Below are 19,219 nucleotides of genomic sequence, written 5' to 3'. Positions count from 1 at the left end.
ATTATGAAGCATGTGGAGTCAGCATGTGACATCAAAACACTGAATAACTTGCCACTTGAGGGCGCTGCTCAACTTTTTATGGAGATCAAGAAACGTGCATGATTCTCGATCGTTCTGTTTTGTTTGTTTACATTTTCTTCGTTAGTTCTTCAATCAGAAGATGAAACAGTAACAACAAGAAGGAAATTGATTAACTAACTGTCCTAACTCCAGCTGATGCAGTGTTCATTGTATCATCACAAGTCCACGCTTGAGACACTCACTAAAAACTAACCAGTTCGGTAAGAATCCTGACACTTTGACTTTCTCGGGGTTTTTTACTGAGTAAAAACTTGAAAGACCGGTTAGTAAGTCAACTCGTCCTTTGGTTTGTGGTAGTGAAAACATGCTTATTTTGTGTGTAATGTAAATATTTTGGTAATGTAAGAACATTTCTGGAACATTATCATTATGTTCCATGCTGTATTGATTTTGGAAAAGTTTCCGTATGGCGCCACCACTTTTTCATTCGAAATAAAATAATATAGTATCTAATTTACCTGATTGATATATCCCTTTTTGTAAAAATGAGTGAAAAATTGGTGGCGGCATACGGAAAGTTATCCTTGATTTTGTTTAATGTTAGTATTTCTACCCATCACAATCACACTCACAGTCTAATTAATTAAAATAATTAGGCCTAAAATAATAAAAAAGGTAATAAGATTAAGAATATTAATAAATAATGAACTTAATGATTAATTTTATTATAAATTATTTGATAATGGAAGTTAGTTACCATCATGATCATGACCATGTATGCCTACCTGCTTTTTAATTTGATCAAAATACTAAAACAATTAAACCTCATAAATTAAAAGACTAACTAAGTCTAAATTAAGATTAAGAATGAATTAGTTAGACTTAATAAATTAAAAGACAAACTAAGATTAAGAATGGATTGAAAGTTTTCAGCTTATAGGCCTAATTAAACAAAAATTGTATTTAGAGGTTGTATGACCGAGGGGAAATTACATTGCTAGCTTCTACTACTAGCTTCAAAGTCCCATGATGGGATATCACGCCAAGATCATGCACACGTTTGACCGATGAAGCAACTAGGGTAGATTAAGAGTGGATTTGAACTGGGAGAACGGGGCAGTGACAGCTTGGTGTCATAATATCTCCAAGTTGCAGGAGTTCGCCAAGTTTTCTTGACCTTAAGATCATTTTTAAAAACAAAACAACACTCAGTTGATTGTTGTTGCATGTGCTGTTTTGTGTCCTTTGCTGCCTTCATTTAAATGTTTTTTTTTTTTAAGTCTTGGATGGACAGCAAAGTGTTTGCAGCACTGTAATGGGACACACATTTTTTTTTCTGTAGTAAAAGTTTTAAAAAGGTACATTAGTTTGACTCGGATACTGTACCACTGTATTATGTACATTATGTAGGACACAAAACATCACATTGATATTTTTAAATGACTTGTTCTACAACTGTATTTTTTTCTTAGACACAATTTGGCGAGCCATCATGGCAGAGGATCAGCTTGAAGCTCGTCAAGCTACAATCGACAACCTGTCTGCGTTCATTGAGACAAGCCAGAGTCAACTGGATTGCTTTCTTGGGGAGCTCAACTGGAACAGAGAGGAGCTTCTTGTAAGTCAAAAGTCCAAGCTTGGAGGACATGATGCCTTGTCCACACAACTCGTTTATTTACCTCTTCTTTACTTGTCGGAGTTGTCAATTGCACTGGACTCAAGCTCTGGTGTTTCCAATCTGCAGAGTGTGGGTTTGAGTTCGGGTTTTGACACCGGTGTTCTTAAAGCAAGACATATCTCTTATTGCTTTGTCAATCAGATGGGCTGTAAAGTCATTGGGCCAGTGTTTTACTCGTGTGTTTACTCAGTGCCTGCTGAGTGTGCAGCAGCACCTTGTTAACAATCACAAAGAGTTTCGTGGGGGATTCGGTCTCATTTAATAAGCAAAATAATGCGTGGCACACCAGTTGCATCAATTGTTTTGAATTTTTTGGTAACCATTTTTTTTAAGCAAACTTTTTTTGTGCTGATCAGTGCTTATCATTTGTAGTGCGCGTGCTTGCAGGCCCTCTGAAATTGGGTATTTAGGTTTTTTTTTCTGTAAAATGCAACACTCTGAGCCCTGTTTCACAAAGCCTGTATAACCACAAAAACTTTCTAAGCACAAACAAATCTTGCTTAACAGAAACTGGTAACCAGCCAAATTTCAAAAAGATTGACACTATGTTATTGCAACAGGTGCCCCACACACAGTATTTTCTGCTTAAAGGAACACGTTGCCTTGGATCGGTCGAGTTGGTCTTTGAAAAGCGTTTGTAACCGTTTGTTATAAAATGCATCGGTTAGAAAGCAGTTAAAAAGTAGAATACAATGATCCACACAAAGTTGCCTTGAAATTGCGTGGTTTTCATTTTACTTTGCGAACTAACAATTTTGAGTGATACTTGTATGGATTACACTTCTTTCTTATCATATGTATTCTTTAACAAACGGTCCCAGGCAACGTGTTCCGTTAAGCTTTATGAAATTTAGCCCTGAAGAGTTCAGTGGATTTAATCTCATTTCGTTTGTCTGACTTAGAATGAGAAGAGGATGAAGGTTTGTCCAGTCAATTCACACCACGTCGTCCCTGAGTCTTCGCTGAAGAAACACACTGAGGAGTGTGAGCTGGTTGCCGAGGGGTACACCAGAGAGGAACAGGTAAAAAACCATGGCAACTGCCAGGTGCAGACACTAAGCTTGTTATAGACCCATTGCGTATGATGTCACACTTTCAAAAAGGAGGCAGATCATTGGACAGTAGCTGTCTCTGTGCGTAAAAACAAGCGCGTGACCGCAGCGTACCTGTAAGGTTTCGCTTTATGCAAGGGGGAGCTATTGACTTGTTACACAATACTGTATGCGCCTCCGAACATTGCGCTTAATTTTGGGTGTCGGCTCTCTTTTGTGCAATGTGCATGTTTGTATACGATTATGACACCCAGGATAGGCACATGTGAGTACGCTGCGCGTATCGCAAGGGGTCTATACCTTGAATTGTAGATTGTGAATATTCCGTGGTCAAGAATCAACTATAACACTATGTAGAGGGCAACCCTACACAAGACGGTATCTGTGTTTTGACCCCTTGCCATGCCCATCACTCGTGGCGACTGTGCCATGTTCATCCTTTTGGTGGTCAAAACGTCTTTAATATAAATCAAAGTGCTTTGTGAAATCAATCCTTTGCCTACATATCTTCTGTTAAGCTGTATTATGTTGTTGGCCGAAGGGAGGGGCAGCGCATTATGGCATGTACATGTATGGGATAGAGATTGAATGCCCTAATTCAAATTAACCCCTAAACTAAAATGAAACTTTGCTGACCCCAAAGGTGTACAGCTGCTTGACATTTGCTTTTGCTAACATTAATATGGCAAAAGTGAGGCAAGGCATTTTAGGGGAAATTGGTTTTAGGTTGTGATATCGAACTCAAGCTAGTACAATTTGAAGAGGAGACCTTGGGCAAATGCATTTTTGTCTACTTTATAAAGAGATAAGAGAGAGGGTTAAACGAACCAGGGTGGTTCAGTTTTGAAAACATTGGTCCATCAATATAAAAGCTGCATGGTTTTAAGTTTTATTATTATTGGTTTGTTTCCAGAAAGAGATTCAAAGCACACACTTCTTCTACTCCCAATCAAACTGTGTGGTGCCTGTGTTGATAGGTAAGCATTAAGTACACTGGACACTATTGGTAATTGTCAAAGACCAGTCTTCTTACTTGGTGTATCTCAACAAATGCACAACAAATGCACAAAATAACAAACCTGTGAAAGTTTGAGCTCAATCGGTCGTCGAAAATGCGAGATAATAATGGGAAAAAACACCCTTGTCACACAAAGCAGTGTGCTTTCAGATGCTTGATTTTGAGAACTTAAATTCTAAATCTGAGGTCTCGAAGCAAATTCGAGGAAATTTACTTTTCGTGAAAACTAAGTTACTTCAGAGGGAGCCGTTTCTCACAATGTTTTATACTATAAACAGCTCCCCATTACTCGTTACCAAGTAAAGTTTTATGCTAATAATTATTTTGAGTAATTACCAATAGTGTCCACTGCCTTTAAATGACAAGAGATTGTCTTTTCTTTATTTGACATGCAGGCCTGATAGCTTGTGGTTAAACTGTAATTTGTGTTGTTTTCAATTCAATTCAGTAGAAAATTTATTACCAGATTTACACATGGAGGCATCATCCTAAGAGCCGAGGCTTGTGATGGATGTGCTTGTTACAATACAAAACTAAACAGGATAGACAGCACTAAATTGTTATTATGTTTTTCTCTTCACGATGATGAGGTACTGAAACTCGGGACATCCTGGGCAAAAAGGCAATGGCCACACACAAATGCCGGTACATTGTTTCTGTCACAAATTGCTGTTCACATGAATTGTTTATTTATTTATTTTGTTGGTGGTGGTGTGGTGTAGGGCGTTGGGGGGGGACATTGGTTGCAACCTTGTCTCAATTTGTTTCTTGGACACTTACAAAATTTGAGAACTTATGCACAGACAATTTACATATACTTTTTATATCGCCTAACGTCACAAGGCCAGATGGCCTTTTTAAGGTGAGGTCCCGTTTAACTTATTTGAGCTTCCAACCCAAATCAACTACCACCTATTTGTACAACTATGAGCCAGGCTGGTAGTCCAGAACGCCCTACCTTCCTAACTTTTATCAAGCAAATATGTTTCAGTTAAGTGCCTTGCTGAAGTGAAGAGCACAGGTGTCATGACAGGGATTTGAACCCACGCTCTGCTGCTGACAACACAAGAGCTTGGGTCAGTGATCTAGAATGCGACCATGCTGAAAATACTCTTCATGATATATTGTTACGGGAGAAATTACTTTACCACGTTAAGCAACGTAACGTAACATTTCAAGGGGCATGTGGCAACGACCAGATGCATGAAGCCACCCACCATGCCCACATCTGCTTAGTCTGTCAAGTATGAATGTTGACCTGTCACCTTTTTGTTGACAGATAATAACACGCAGAAAGAGATACTGTCCAAAGTCCCAGGTAAGAACAGTTTTCTCACTCTTTCCCCCCCCCCCCTTTCCGACCCAGTATATGGTGCCTTACACCCATCGGCGTATTAGTAAAAACTAAACAGTATTCTTTATACAGGTGCAACTTGAACATCTATAAACGAACAAAGTTTACCGTTTTTTTTTTATACCATTCAATTGATTTGATCCTGTAAATATTGATGATATACCAACCTGTGCAAATTTCGTTTCAAAAGGTGGTAGCATTTTCGAGATATCGTAAACAAACATGGAGTGGTTATGGCCACGGAGGAAGAGCAATCCCTAATTGGAATACACAATCTGAGAAACTTTTCTCAGATTGAATTTCTTTTATTTCGCTTTTGAAAACCATTGTTCCTCTCCTTCTCAAAATTGTAGGCCCTATCAATATCAGCAAGGCTTCTTACCAAGCACAGTGTGTAAGGTTTTACGTTTATTAACTTCTGGAGTAATTATCAAGGATACATACCCTCCCTTTAACTCCCAGATGATATGAAACTGAACCTGTGAACTGACTTTTTTGTTCTCTTTCAGTGATGAGCCCTGAGACCATTATCTTGAGGCAGGTGGTTTCACTCCTATCACTCTAAGTCGTCTTCTACATATATCCTTAAATTGTATCCTCTTTGAAAATATAACCTTAATGAGGGGATTAACAGGTGTTTTATGGGGGTGGAGAGTATGTGATGACAAGCATTAATCTAAAATAATATTGTCATTGGTTTGCATGCACGCATGTTGTTAGGATAACTATGATAGCATGTAGTACGTGTTTCTTAGTGGGGAAAGATTAAACCAAATTTGTTTTTTGGGTTAGCAATGCATACTCAGTGCTTTTTCTGCTCAATGGAAAAAACCACTGACTGCTTAGAGGGATTAAACACCATGACCCCATCTATGTATTATCCATTACACACTAATCATTACAGGTACAAAAATGTCTTCTCATATCTCACCCATTCTACACAATCTTCACTGACTACCAATTAGTTTCAGAATTCAGTACAAAATCAACCTCCTGACATTCAAAACACTTCATGGTTCAGCCCCTCCCTACCTTGCGAGCATTCCTCAGCACCGGCAAGCTAGGCCATGCTTTTTGTTCCCCCGACTCGCCTTGCCTCTTACGGTGATAGGGCCTTCTCTAATATTGCCCCCTGCCTCTGGAACTCTCTGCCTCAAGGTCTAAGAGATACACATGACATTTCTCACTTCCAAAACTCCCTTAAAACACATCTTTTCAGACTGGCCTTTGAACACATCTGAGATTTCTTTTTTTTTGACCTGGACCGGCGCCTGTCTTGTAGTTGCATGTACATGTAGAAAATATTCCTCCAATGACAAAACTGTCATTCATCCACATGAATTTTCGACTTTCAAAATGAGTTTACAATGCTCTTCTCCATATCAAAATGTGCAACAGAATGCCTAAAACTCAACTTAAAGTCTACTTTATTTATGGTGAGGTTGAATTGCAATAATACTTTTTTCTTATAGCTCACATCTTCTTATATATCTATATATAAATATCCTAACATCAAAAAGCCAGACTGGCACTTCAAGGTGAAGGCTGTTTTACGAAGCAAGTATGGTCAAGTATCTTGCTAAAGGGCACAAGTGTCGTGACTTGGATTCAAACACACAACTCAGAGCTTGGGACTGCCAAACCACTCTGTCTTGACACGCCACAAAATAATTCACAGGGTAATATTTGTAGTAACTTCACATGCTTTAATAAAATGATTCCTCGTTTGCTTTTCGTTTTGTAGGAAGCTTTGCAGACAAGAAGGTACCCCGTACCGTGGAGCGTATGGATAAGACATTTACTTCAGCGGAGAGGCTAGCGATTTATGATACGATCATCGAGAAGTCCAAAGCTACAAATAGACAGAGCGCTATCTCCCTACAGGAACTGGAACTGGATCCTGATAGTCTGCTGAAGAGAGGTGAGCAGCTTTACCAAAATGTCAGATCTACACAAGATTTAGTCTTGATCTGGCTTAAACTGAGGTGGGATTTCGGATTTTAATACACCTTTAAAGATTTTCTGGGACATGGGAACAGCTTTCAGCTAAGCTTGAATATCGATTTATTTTATTCACGATATATCGCTGACAATATATCGCGATATTCGGTATAATCGCGATTAATTAAATTTGACATCATCAGTCTTCAAACTCCAAGTGAAAGTTGTAGAAGAGACAGTCATAGCATAAGAGAGGTGTTCTAATGACCTATTCTTCTGGTTTTACTCCAAACCCATGGGGTGCAAGATGTCTAAGCTAGCAAATACATCGCGATATTTAATCGATATCGCGATATATCGCGATATATCGCGATATATCGCGATATATCGCGATATATCGATATTTCGATTAAAACCAAATCCATCCGATATCGAAATCGTTTCCAAATTAATATCGCGATATTCGATAATATCGTGATATCGCCCAAGCTGACTTTCAGCCACTCTTTTCAAAAGACAGTTTTCCATGATGACTGTTGCAAGATTTAGTCTTGATCTGGCTTAAAGGCAGTGGACACTATTGGTAATTGTCAAAGACTAGCCTTCACAGTTGGTGTATCTCAACATATGCATAAAATAACAAACCTGTGAAAATTTGAGCTCAATCGGTCTTCGAACTTGCGAGATAATAATGAAAGAAAAAGACACTCATGTCACACGAAGTTGTGTGCGTTTAAATGGTTGATTTCGAGTCCTCAAGTTCTAAATCTGAGGTCTCAAAATCAAATTCGTGGAAAATTACTTCTTTCTTGAAAACTATGGCACTTCAGGGGGAACCGTTTCTCACAATGTTTTATACCATCAACCTCTCCCCAATACTCGTCACCGAGAAAGGTATTATGCTAAAAATTATTTTGAGTAATTACCAATAATGTCCACTGCCTTTAAAGCGCACATGATAACATTAATGTGGTTGCCATGGTTTTGGGTTAAACACAATTTATACTATCAGAAAAAAAATAAACTGAGGTGGGATTTCGGTGAGGATGCAACCTGGGGGACAAAGAAAGTAGTGCCACTACTTATGAAGTGCTTTATCACACATGAATCTCAAATCGCTTGTTGAACAAGGCATGCTGAGCTTTAGTTGAACTTTAAGACTCATTTATTTAAACTAGCACCATGCAGTTTACAATGTGCCTCGGCGTTATCTGCAGCCAACTATACTGGAAATGTTGAGGGCAACCCCTTCTTTTAACGATAAGTGTACTGGGTTGTTTTAAACCCATTACACAACAACTTTAAGTTAAACGTCTTTGCTTAGGGACACATATGTCAAAACCGGAATTCAAACCCACACTCTGTTAACCTGCTGGTAAGAAACACCAGAGCTCGAGTCCAGTGTGGCTGACCACTTGGCCACGACACACCTTTAAAAGTGATAGATTTCCCCGTGACATGGAAACAGCTGCTCTTTTCAAAACATGATGGCTGTTGCATCCAGTTCACCATTGGAGCTACACTCTAGCCATTACTACCAGCCGGCAAACGTTTGAATCTACATGTACATGTATGAATGACCTACAAATTACCAACAACTCTTGAAATAATGTCAAACAACTGCAGTCCAACATGCAGCACTAGTACCCTACGTGTAATCATACATGTAGTATTAATAATAATAAACAATTTTTATTGAGTGTTTTTCACACCCGAAGGGTTTCTCTAAGTGTTTACAACATTATACCCCTTAAACTATCTCAGCTCCCTGGTGGGGAGTATACAGCCTGTGCACCATTAATATGCACTACTCGGCTAAACCAATCACATGAAACATCTCTGCCCTCAGAGAGAAGCAATAGGTTAAAGTATCTTACTCAGGGACACATGTGTCATGACTGGGTATCGAACCCACACTCTGCTGAGCAGAGGCACTTGAGCTTGAGTTCAGTGCTCTTATCCGCTCGGCCAGGACGCCAAACACCATAATAAAACATTCGTATTTTTCATAGATCAAATTCAAGTAAAGAAGAGTAAACTGGAGGTTCTGGCTGAGTTAAGGGACTACAAACGACGTCGTCAGAGTTACCGTGCCAAGAATGTTCACATCACTAGGCGTTCTCAAACAGAGGTATGAGGATTTGTCATGAGTATTTGTTTCTTCAAATAAAAAAACCACAAGGGAAAATGGAAAACAGGTAAATTTAAAAATGATTTGGGGTTCAACAAGAAGACAATGGTACCCCTTTATACCCCTGGGTGGAGAGAAGCAATTGTAGAAAAGCATCTTGCTCAAGGACAGAAGTGTCATGACAGGGACTCAAACCCACACTCCGATGACATGACCACCGGAACTTGAGTTCAATGCTCTTAACCACTCAACCATGAAACCATACAACATTGTTGTATATGCAAAACTACAACATTTCATCAGCTTTATGATTGGAACTGAAATATTTCTTTCTCTTTTGAATAAATTTCACAGATCATGAGAGACGTGATTGAGAATCAGATGACTGAGATACGACAGGCGATACAAGGTGATGACGAAAGCTCAGTCCAAACCTCTGAGAGAGCTGATCCCTCACCAATTCAAACCCTGTCCAGATCACGAGAGGTCAGCCCTAGTCCTGACCACCCCAGATCAAGAGAACACAGCAGACAACGGGAAGAATCCCTCGGACATCGGAATTCACGACGAGGAAGCTTAGACGAGGATTCATATAGCCGCAGGTCAAGGAGGAGTCCAAGACGTTCTCACTCGGGAAGAAAGGACGATCGGAGAGATCGCCGAAGAGATTCACATCATAGTGAAGTCACTGAGAAGCCACACATCAAAGTCGAGAAGGACCTGACTAGGTCACATGAAGCTGGCGATAGTCCTGAGCATTCTCAGTCTAAACGAGTGAAGGAGAGGGACATAGAGGATAGCTCTGCTCCTAGCCCAGAGATCCGCATCAAAGTGGAGAAAGATGAAGAGCCTCGATCTGGGAACTCCAGTCGAAGTTCATCCACGTCGAGAAAAGAACACAAACACAAACATTCAAAGCATAAGCATCACCATAAGCACAAGCATCATAGGTAGAGAGATACATTTAGGCAAGTGTGCCATCACATCAAAACTCAAGGCTGGATTTTGTAAGAAGAATTTGTAAATATGATTTTGTCAAAGTTTGGAAACTCCCTACAATAGTATTATGTAAACCAAATATGGTGTCTCAAAAAATGGCTCAATTCCTAAATCAGGTGTTAAAAAGGTTACAAAAAAAGACAGACAAAATGCGGACAGCTATATGGCTTGACAACCAATGTTTTGCCGATTGTACCCTCCAAAAACCCATACAGTATGCTTTGCGTCTATACCAGGCCGACTCTTGTAGTGTTGTTGTCCTTAATTTATGCAGTAGATTAAGTTAAACAAAAAAAAACTTTACGTTTGATGGTTGCCACAACTGGGCCTTTTCTCATTACCGGTACCAAGTAAGTTTTTGTACTAATAACTATTTTGAGTAGTTACCAACAGTTAACATTCTCAGTCGCTTACTGAATACAAAACCCCAAATGGGATTAGTTGCAGGTGCATGGAGGCTAGAAAAGAGACAAAAACAAATTAGTGGTGACCCCACCCCCTCCTATCAGTCCTAAATTCATTACAGGCTTTTTTACTGATTTAGTTTACTGGTCCATCCCATTTTAAAGGCATTGGACACGTTCAGTAATTGTCAAATATCAGTTGTATCACACATGGTTTATCCTAGCATTACATGCATAAAATAACAAGTCTGTGGAAATGTGGACTCAATTGGTCATCAAGTTAAAAGAGAATAACGGGGGAAAAAAACGGTTATACAATTTTGTGTGCGTTTAGGCCTAGTGTCTTTAAATTATTTCTCGAGTAAGAAAAATAGATCCATTTCTGACAACTTGGTATCTTTATCTCATGTCAGACGAACATGACACTGTACTCTGCTTATAACACAAGTTGGTAAAGTTTTATTAAAACAAGGTTTTATCCAGATATTGTTTACAATGAATGCAGTAACGCGCATTTTAGCCAGTTTGCTAACATTTATGTCTGGAAAGACTCGGGAATGATATTTGTCCTACTTAAAGGCAGTGGACACTATTGGTAATTACTCAAAATAATTTTTAGCATAAAACCTTACTTGGTGACGAGTAATGGGGAGAGGTTGATGGTATAAAACATTGTGAGAATGGCTCCTTCTGAAATAACTTAGTCTTCGAGAAAGAAGTAATTTTCTCCACGAATTTGATTTCGAGACCTCAGATTTAGAATTTGAGGTGTCGAAATCAACCATATAAACGCACACAACTTCGTGAGAAAAGGGCGTTTCCTGTATTATCTTGCAACTTTGATGACCGATTGAGCTAAAATTTTCACAGGTTTGTTATTTTATGCATATGTTGAGATAACCCAAGTGAGAAGACTGGTCTTTGACAATTACCAATAGTGTCCAGTGTCTTTAAGTATTAAAGTATTCCTAATGTTTGCCCTTCGGAGAGATCCATAAAAAACATGTTATTATAAAGGCCTGAAAAGTATTTTATTTTACAGCCTATGTGTATACCTGCAGGTCGGCCCTTGCACTCGCTGACCTACTTTACCAGAGACAGACTAAACTTGGTCTTTTATCACAATTTTCTCAATGATATTGTTTCAATACACTTTGCTAGACAAAATATATGCACTCTCCAAACTGGGCAATAATGTTTGTTTTCGTATTCTTTGTAAAACAGATATATCTCCCCCCCCCCCCAAACCACCCTTTAAAGGTTGGCTTTTGGATTGTTATCTGCCACCTCAGTTTCGTGGTGCTGCCTAAGTTTGTTTTCTTTTGCTTACATTTGTGATCTTTTCTAAGAACAAAAATAAACACACCTCTACATTTCTTTTTTTTTCACGCAGATAAGACTTTAACAGACAGGACACCCAAAACTCGCAAAACATTTATAATTTTTTATTCAATCAAATTGCACACCCTTATTAATTGTCATGTTATCAAAGTTTGAAAAAGCTACATCAGAGTTGGTACATACACCAGTGGTATCGTTTATTGAGACAGAAAATTATTTATATGAACTCGTATGACAGAACGGTAAGGCCTTGGACAAGTCTATGTAGGTTACCACATTGTAATAATTGACCCACAACACGGCTATTTAATGCAAATCCAATGGTGTATTCCCACGTTTATCTCTCCCGTATTATAGTTTGTGCCCCCCCCCCAAAAAAAAAGGCAGTGGACACTATTGGTAATTACTCAAAATAATTATTAGCATACAACCTTATTTGGTAACAAGTAATGGGGAGAGGTTGACAGTATAAAACATTGTGATAAACGGCTTCCTCTGAAGTTTTCAAGAAAGAAGTAATTTTCCACGAATTTGATTTCCAGACCTCTCAGATTTAGAATTTGAGGTCTCGAAATCAATCACCTGAAAGCACAAAATTTCGTGTGACAAGGGTGTTTTTTTTCTTTTTGTTTTATCTCGCTACTTCGAGGTTTGTTATTTTATGCATATTATGTTGAGATACACTCAGTAAGAAGACTAGTATTTGACAATTACCAAAGGTGTCCAGTGTCTTCTATGCAAATTCTACTCACGTCTGTCTCTCCCGTAACATTGTTTGTCCCCCCCCCCCCCCCTGTAGCAAGATGTCACTGTGAGCTTCTTAACATTATATTTATACTTATTGTATAGACATTGTAAATAATTTTTGATTTTTAATATTTGGCCAGGGATATTGGAAATGAAGGCCTTTGGGCTACAGTATTTTGGTAAACTGTTTTAATTCCAGGCATATGTCACTGGCTTTTGTTTTGATTATGTTTGTATTATGTATCGGTTTAAGCCGAATATAAATAAATAATAATAATAACAATAGCAGTTTTGTACAAAGGCATTTCTTCAAGTTTTGTTGTGTCTATTTTCAAATCAAGGAGCAAGAAAGGAAAACATGAATAGTGTACTCATCAGCACTATGTACAATGAAATAAATATATTAATAGTTTATGGATTTGTGAATACAAAACACAAAATAATTGCCTTAAAACAAGTCGCGCATCAATATTCATAGACTTAAAAACAAGGCGTTAAGCCTAGTCAGTGTATATTTGCACAGAGCAGCGGTTGGCGAATAAGACCACACAAGAGTTACCGACATGATTTCAAGACTTAAAAACCCAAAGTAAAGTGGCAAAGGACATTTTGGAAGTGGCCACATAAGAGAGGTTGTCACCAGACCGATGCTTTAGTATGGAGGCCAAAGTGTGATTAAAACGACCGACCAAGTGGAATATACTGGACGATCTATGTATTCTGACCGTTCTAAAAAGCCGAAAACCAAACCAAGAATAAGCAGACACAAATCTCATGGAGGCCCTAATGAGGAAAAACAAAATAAGGTATATTATTTAAATATTCATGAGCATTCATGCTTTAAGTGCATATGGGATACGAGACACAGCAATACATTTTTGTTAAGAAGTGTTATTATTTTCCCCCAATTAATTGTTTTAAAGCACCAATTAAGTTTATGTTTGAATTATATTGCCGAATCGTGCTGCACCGGGCCGGGGCACACTACGAGAACAGCCTTGAATCAAGGCTAAGTCGAGGCCTGGTCTTACTTTCCAAGTGATCCTTTTCCCCAAAAAAATACTAATAACGGTAAGTTTCACAAGGGTACCAAATGAAAACAAAACTTAATTAACGATTAATAAGTTTAATTAGTCAACATTTTAAAAGTAACTTTTAAAGGGTTGAGTGTCTAAGGGGTCTTCAGCATCCATACATCGGCTAAAATTACCTCCTAAAAATCAACATAGCTATGCATTGTAGTGTAATAGATCAGAACATTTTGTTTGCTTTGTGTCTCCCCACGCCTCCGTCCCCAACCTGACCTCTTTTTCTAAACAATTTGAAGGTTGTTCATCAGCTTAGACCTATTTTCCCGTGTGGATCAATGGAGACTTTACGCAAATTAAAGGAACACGTTGCCTTGGATCGGTCTAGTTGGTCTTTGAAAAGCGTCTGTCAATCGTTTGTTATAAAATGCATATGATTAGAAAGATATTTTAAAAGTAGAATATAATGATCCACACAAGTATCACTCGAAATTGCGTGGTTTTCCTTTTACCTCGTTGACACACACGGTCGGCCATTTATGGGGGTCAAATTTTTGACCCCCATAAATGGCCGACCGTGTTAGTTCGCAAGGTAAAAGGAAAACCACGCACTTTCGAGGCAAATGTGTGTGGATCGTTGTATTCTACTTTTAAAACACCTATCTAACCATGCATTTTATAACAGACGGTTACAAATGCTTTTCAAAGACCAACTCGACCGATCCAAGGCAACGTGTTCCTTTAATTGACAACAGGTAAACTCATTGTGCTTGGAAATGCGAGAATGCTCGGAACTACGCAAACAATGGAAATTTACCTGGTAAGTCTGCTGCCACCTAGCGTCCAAAAGTCTCCCATTGATACCAGGGGCCACCATAATTAGTACAAGTACAAGTATCAATGCTGAAATAATACACTGGGTAAAAAATTATTAAGATGTGTACAATTTATTATATAGGTCTATAACCATTGTTAACGAACCTTCCCATCTATGTAATAGAGGAAACCGAAAAATAATGTAGGAAATGCAAGGCCTGGAGAAATACTCATTACATTTATATATAAATATTTATAAGTTGGTTTTCAACAGTGGCTGTAAGGTTCAAACGGAATCATTGCGATGCTTATAAACTAAGCATAAATACGAACTATTCTTTTCCCTACCCGACCACGAATTTTTTTTTCTTCTTCGGGCTTTGCTCCATGATGAGGTCTGGATGCAAGGGTATTAAGATTATGACGTCCCAGGTAAATCTGTCAGCCGGAGATTTTGTAGCTGATTGAGGATGGTTCAACAGAGGGCGCTATCAGAAGAAGGCAACAATCGAGCCTGCTGTTTTATCCTCGTATTCTTCGATTTCGTTAATATTCGGAGCGGCATGCACTCAGCTCAGGATGCTGCTCGTGGTACGATGTGAAGATGTTAAACGCGTGCTTGCTCTGATGTAATGGTCAATAAAGACTGTGTCCCGTTCCCTGAAGAACCATGGACTAAACAGCGCTGCTTCTCAAAGAAGGGCTCGGACTACTTTGAGCATGGAAGATTTTTGAGCTTCGAACCTCGGTTTGGTCATGTTGATTGAAGTGGGTCCAAAAAAACAAATGGATGAGCGGATCAATGTTAAAGATCTATACATAGGTATACCAGTCTGTACATTCTTGTTTCGATCCCCGAACCGAAACCTCATACTTTTGTTTTGTTTCCATCATTGATTCTGTGGACCTTTTATCAGTCGTTTAAACTTCTGAGAAAAGCAATGGTCGTCTCAGACACCATATTTCTTTCCCCTCCAAAGACCATTATTTACAACAACAGTTGACCACGATGCTTTCCATGGCACTTTCTGGCAGGCAAGATACTACACTTTGGTCGTAAGTGGAAGTGTTAGATTCGCAGTTACAACATGAAATAAAGAGTTGTAAAAGCAAAATAAATGGACCAAAATGTCAAGACATTGACCTTTTCTTCATTATGGATAGTTGATGAGAATCAAACACTGCTTTCTTCGTCTTCTTCGTCTTCTTCTTTTTATTCTGTCATTTAAAGGCAGTGGACACTATTGGTACTTACTCAAAATAATTGTTAGCATAAAACCTTTCTTGGTGACGAGTAATGGGGAGAGGTTGATAGTATAAAACATTGTGAGAAACAGCTCCCTCTGAAGTGCCATAGTTTTCGAGAAAGAAGTAATTTTCCACGAATTTGATTTGGAGACCTCAGATTGAGAACTTGAGGTCTCGAAATCAACCATCTAAACGCACACAACTTCGTGTGACAAGGGTTTTGTTTCTTTCATAATTATCTCGCAACTTCGATGACCGATTGAGCTCAAATTTTCACAGGTCAGTTATTTTATGCATATGTTGAGATACACCAACTGTGAAGGCTAGTCTTTGACAAAATTACCAATAGTGTCCACTGCCTTTAAGTGTGGGGTCTGCGGCTGTTTGTAAAAACAAGTTGTCGCAGGGTTACATTTGCTTTGGAAAAAGAGGCAGTCTGTAAAATCCAAGAGAATCTTTTTTATCATTTCTCTTTCCTGCAGGCCAACCGGTACAGTGCTGTCGCTTTGGGGACGTCCCTTGGTTTCATCAGCGAGATAAAAAAACAATAAAACATACTCATAACACATTTGTCCAATTATGGTAATCTTCGGATGGTCTCGTAATGGGACCCGGTCTCGTAATGGGACCCGGTCTCGTAATGGGACCCGGTCTCGTAATGGGACCCGGGGCGATCCTGCATGGACGATCATCAGTGAACAAATGAATCTCATCTGGAATTGCGCTCACGTAGGAAATTGCCTCCTGTGCACAGTTATCTCTGACGTCACATCTCCTTGAGAATCAAATCTATGGCAATCCGAAGACGTCAAATTAATATCCAGACTCTTCAGCATTTTTTTTTTTTTTCTTTTTTTTTTTTTTACAATTACTGCATCCGCATTGTACCATTCTCCCGATCAGTTAGAAATCCCTGGAGCTTTAGAAAGACCAATATGTACACCTCGAGAGGGGAGGAAAATTTGGGTGGTGGGGGTTTTGGAGAGTTCATTCAAAAAGAGGAGCATCGCTGATGAAAAACACATTCATCGCTACGACCCCTCGCTCTCCGAGAGTTCCGTCTTTGCCGACGACGACGACGTGCCGTCTGATGACGCTTGTCCCCCGTCTGGAGCTGCACCACCGCTGGCTGTATCGCCTTTCTCATCTGCGGACATTTGACAAGAGGAAGCAAAATATAAAATGTCAAAATAGCTAGGAAAGGGGGTCATGTAATTCACTTGAGTTCCCTAACGTGCGTATTGTTGTTGTTTCTTTTTAGCCAGATTTGAGGTTGAATAACCACTTGGGAAATTAATCTGAGCTGAAGAGTACGGAATAAGATCTGTTTTATGTAGGCTTTCTGTAACATGATGATGCACTCTATAGCATTGACGACACAGTATGATGGATTTACCAGGCTCGAGATTATTTAATTGGAAGAGTAGATCAAAGAGGAAAAAGTAACATAGTATGTTTGTGTATATCACTATGAAAAGGAGGCCTTATAAAAATATAGCAAAAGTTTATTAATTTCTCTTAGATTTCTTTGAAGTTTTTATCATAGTTTGGGAAATAATATTATTCCCAACACAGTGATGTACCGCTATCATTCTATTCACACATAAAGCTGTTCAGGGGTAAGTTTAGAAATTGAAGGCATTGGATACTATTGGTAATTATTACTCAAAATAATCATTAGCATAAAAACCTACTTGGTAACGAGGATTGGGGAGCTTTTGTTATAGTATAACATTGTGAGAAACGGCTCCCTTTGAAGCAACACAGTTTTCGAGAAAGAAGTAATTTTCCAAGAATTTGATCTCGAGACCTCAGAATTAGATTGTGAAGTCTCGAAATCAAGCATCTGAAAGCACACAACTTCGTGCGACAAGGGTGTTTTTCTTTCATTATTATCTTGCAACTTCGATGACCGATTGAGCTCAAATTTTCACAGGTTTGTTATTGTATGCATATGTTGAGATACACCAAGTGAGAAGACTGGTGTTTGACAATTGCCAATAAAGTCCAATGTCTTTAAACGAAGCAAAAACAGCTAAGAAAATAGTATTAGCTCTTGCAGACTGCTTACCAACTGCTTAACAAAAGGACCCATCAGTGCAAAAACATAGTTTTAATGGCTTGACGTTTTGACCATAGAGTCTTTCTCAGATGATTTAAATAAGGAAGGAGTTGATTCATCACGTTTTGCATATAATTTCAAAAGCTTGTAATCATTATATGCTTCTTTAAAAAAGAATTAATATAAAAACATGCACGGCAAGCGCTGATAATTTCCAGTCAAAAAGATACTTACCTAATGCAAGACTGTCTAATCTGACGACAAGATCGTCCCCAGATGCAGTCGTCCCCACATCCAAGATGTCAGGTAAGGCATTCCGTCGACCCGTCCTCCCCGTGGAAGTAAAATCTGTGATTTTGGTAGCTACCTCTGCCATCGTTGTGCCAATGTATCATCTGAAAGTAAAAGAGCATTGCAGAAACGGTAATAAGGGAAAAAAGTCGTCTAAGATCACAGATTTACATAAAACGTACACGGTTTAAAGACACTGGACACTATTGGTAATGGTCGAAAACCAGTATTCTCACTTGCTGTATCTCAACATACGCATAAAATAACAAACCTATGAAAATTTGAGCTCAATTGGTCATCAAAGTTGGGAGATTATAATGAAAGAAAAAACACCCTAGTCACACGAGTTGTGCGCTTTCAGATGCTTGATTTCGAGAACTCAAATTCTAAATCCGAGGTCTCGAAATCAAAATAATTCGATGAAAATTACTGGGAGCCGTTTCTCACAATGTTTTATACTATCAACCTCTCCCCATTACTCGTTACCAAGTAAGGTTTTATGCTAATGATGATGATGATAGTAGAAAACATCCCTTGATTATTTCTGTATGGAATGTCACATTTGATGAGAAAAAACTAATTTCCCGTTTGGAGTTTTTCGCTCAGTGAGCGATTTTTTTTTTAAATCGACGTCATGCGAAATTGAAGTTCGTATTAGCTACAAATATTAATTGTGATAACATACGATCGTGCGAAATCAAATCACTGTCATTGCAAAAATAGAAATCACGCTGACGTGTTCTGACGTTTGTGTGATGTGTGTGTTTTCATGACAATCTCTTTATTTGGGATGTTCATGCAAAAACAAATTATTATAATAATATTGCGTAAAACGCAATCATTTTGATGGTGTAATATTGCTCACATCTTTGCTGTAATGTAGTTTTCGCTGTTAATTGACGTGTACGAGACCAGCAATCAACTTATTGTAATATTCATCACTTTGCAATACGGCATGCAGGACTATAACCCTCCCCCCCCCCCCAAAAAAAAAAAAAAAAGGGGGGAAAAAGAAAGAAAAAAAAACCGTTCTGGTACTGTCATGACACTAGACGTGACTCGAGGGCTCGATTTCACCAAGCACTTAG

General features: G+C 38.7%; 2 protein-coding genes across 2 annotated transcripts; one reads left to right on the top strand and one right to left on the bottom strand.

Annotated features, from left to right (window-relative positions):
• Window positions 1–92: 92 nt before the first annotated feature.
• Window positions 93–11,235, top strand: LOC117300863 (U11/U12 small nuclear ribonucleoprotein 48 kDa protein-like). Its single transcript, XM_033784716.1, has 8 exons — window positions 93–281; window positions 1,494–1,639; window positions 2,602–2,721; window positions 3,665–3,728; window positions 5,049–5,087; window positions 6,868–7,044; window positions 9,077–9,195; window positions 9,550–11,235. The coding sequence occupies exons 2-8, from the start codon at window positions 1,514–1,516 to the stop codon at window positions 10,147–10,149; spliced, it is 1,245 nt and encodes a 414-aa protein (XP_033640607.1). The 5' UTR covers window positions 93–281; window positions 1,494–1,513; the 3' UTR covers window positions 10,150–11,235.
• Window positions 11,236–16,100: 4,865 nt separating this feature from the next.
• On the bottom strand, window positions 16,101–18,231 carry LOC117301187 (cAMP-dependent protein kinase inhibitor beta-like). The gene is made up of 2 exons (XM_033785091.1): window positions 18,075–18,231; window positions 16,101–16,925 (listed from the first exon to the last, which is right to left on the bottom strand). The coding sequence occupies exons 1-2, from the start codon at window positions 18,214–18,216 to the stop codon at window positions 16,810–16,812; spliced, it is 258 nt and encodes an 85-aa protein (XP_033640982.1). The 5' UTR covers window positions 18,217–18,231; the 3' UTR covers window positions 16,101–16,809.
• Window positions 18,232–19,219: the final 988 nt, after the last annotated feature.

The sequence above is a fragment of the Asterias rubens genome, chromosome 16, assembly GCF_902459465.1.
Source record: "Asterias rubens chromosome 16, eAstRub1.3, whole genome shotgun sequence".
Classification (NCBI taxonomy): Eukaryota; Metazoa; Echinodermata; class Asteroidea; order Forcipulatida; family Asteriidae; genus Asterias; species Asterias rubens.
This window is presented reverse-complemented; position numbering and strand designations above follow the sequence as displayed.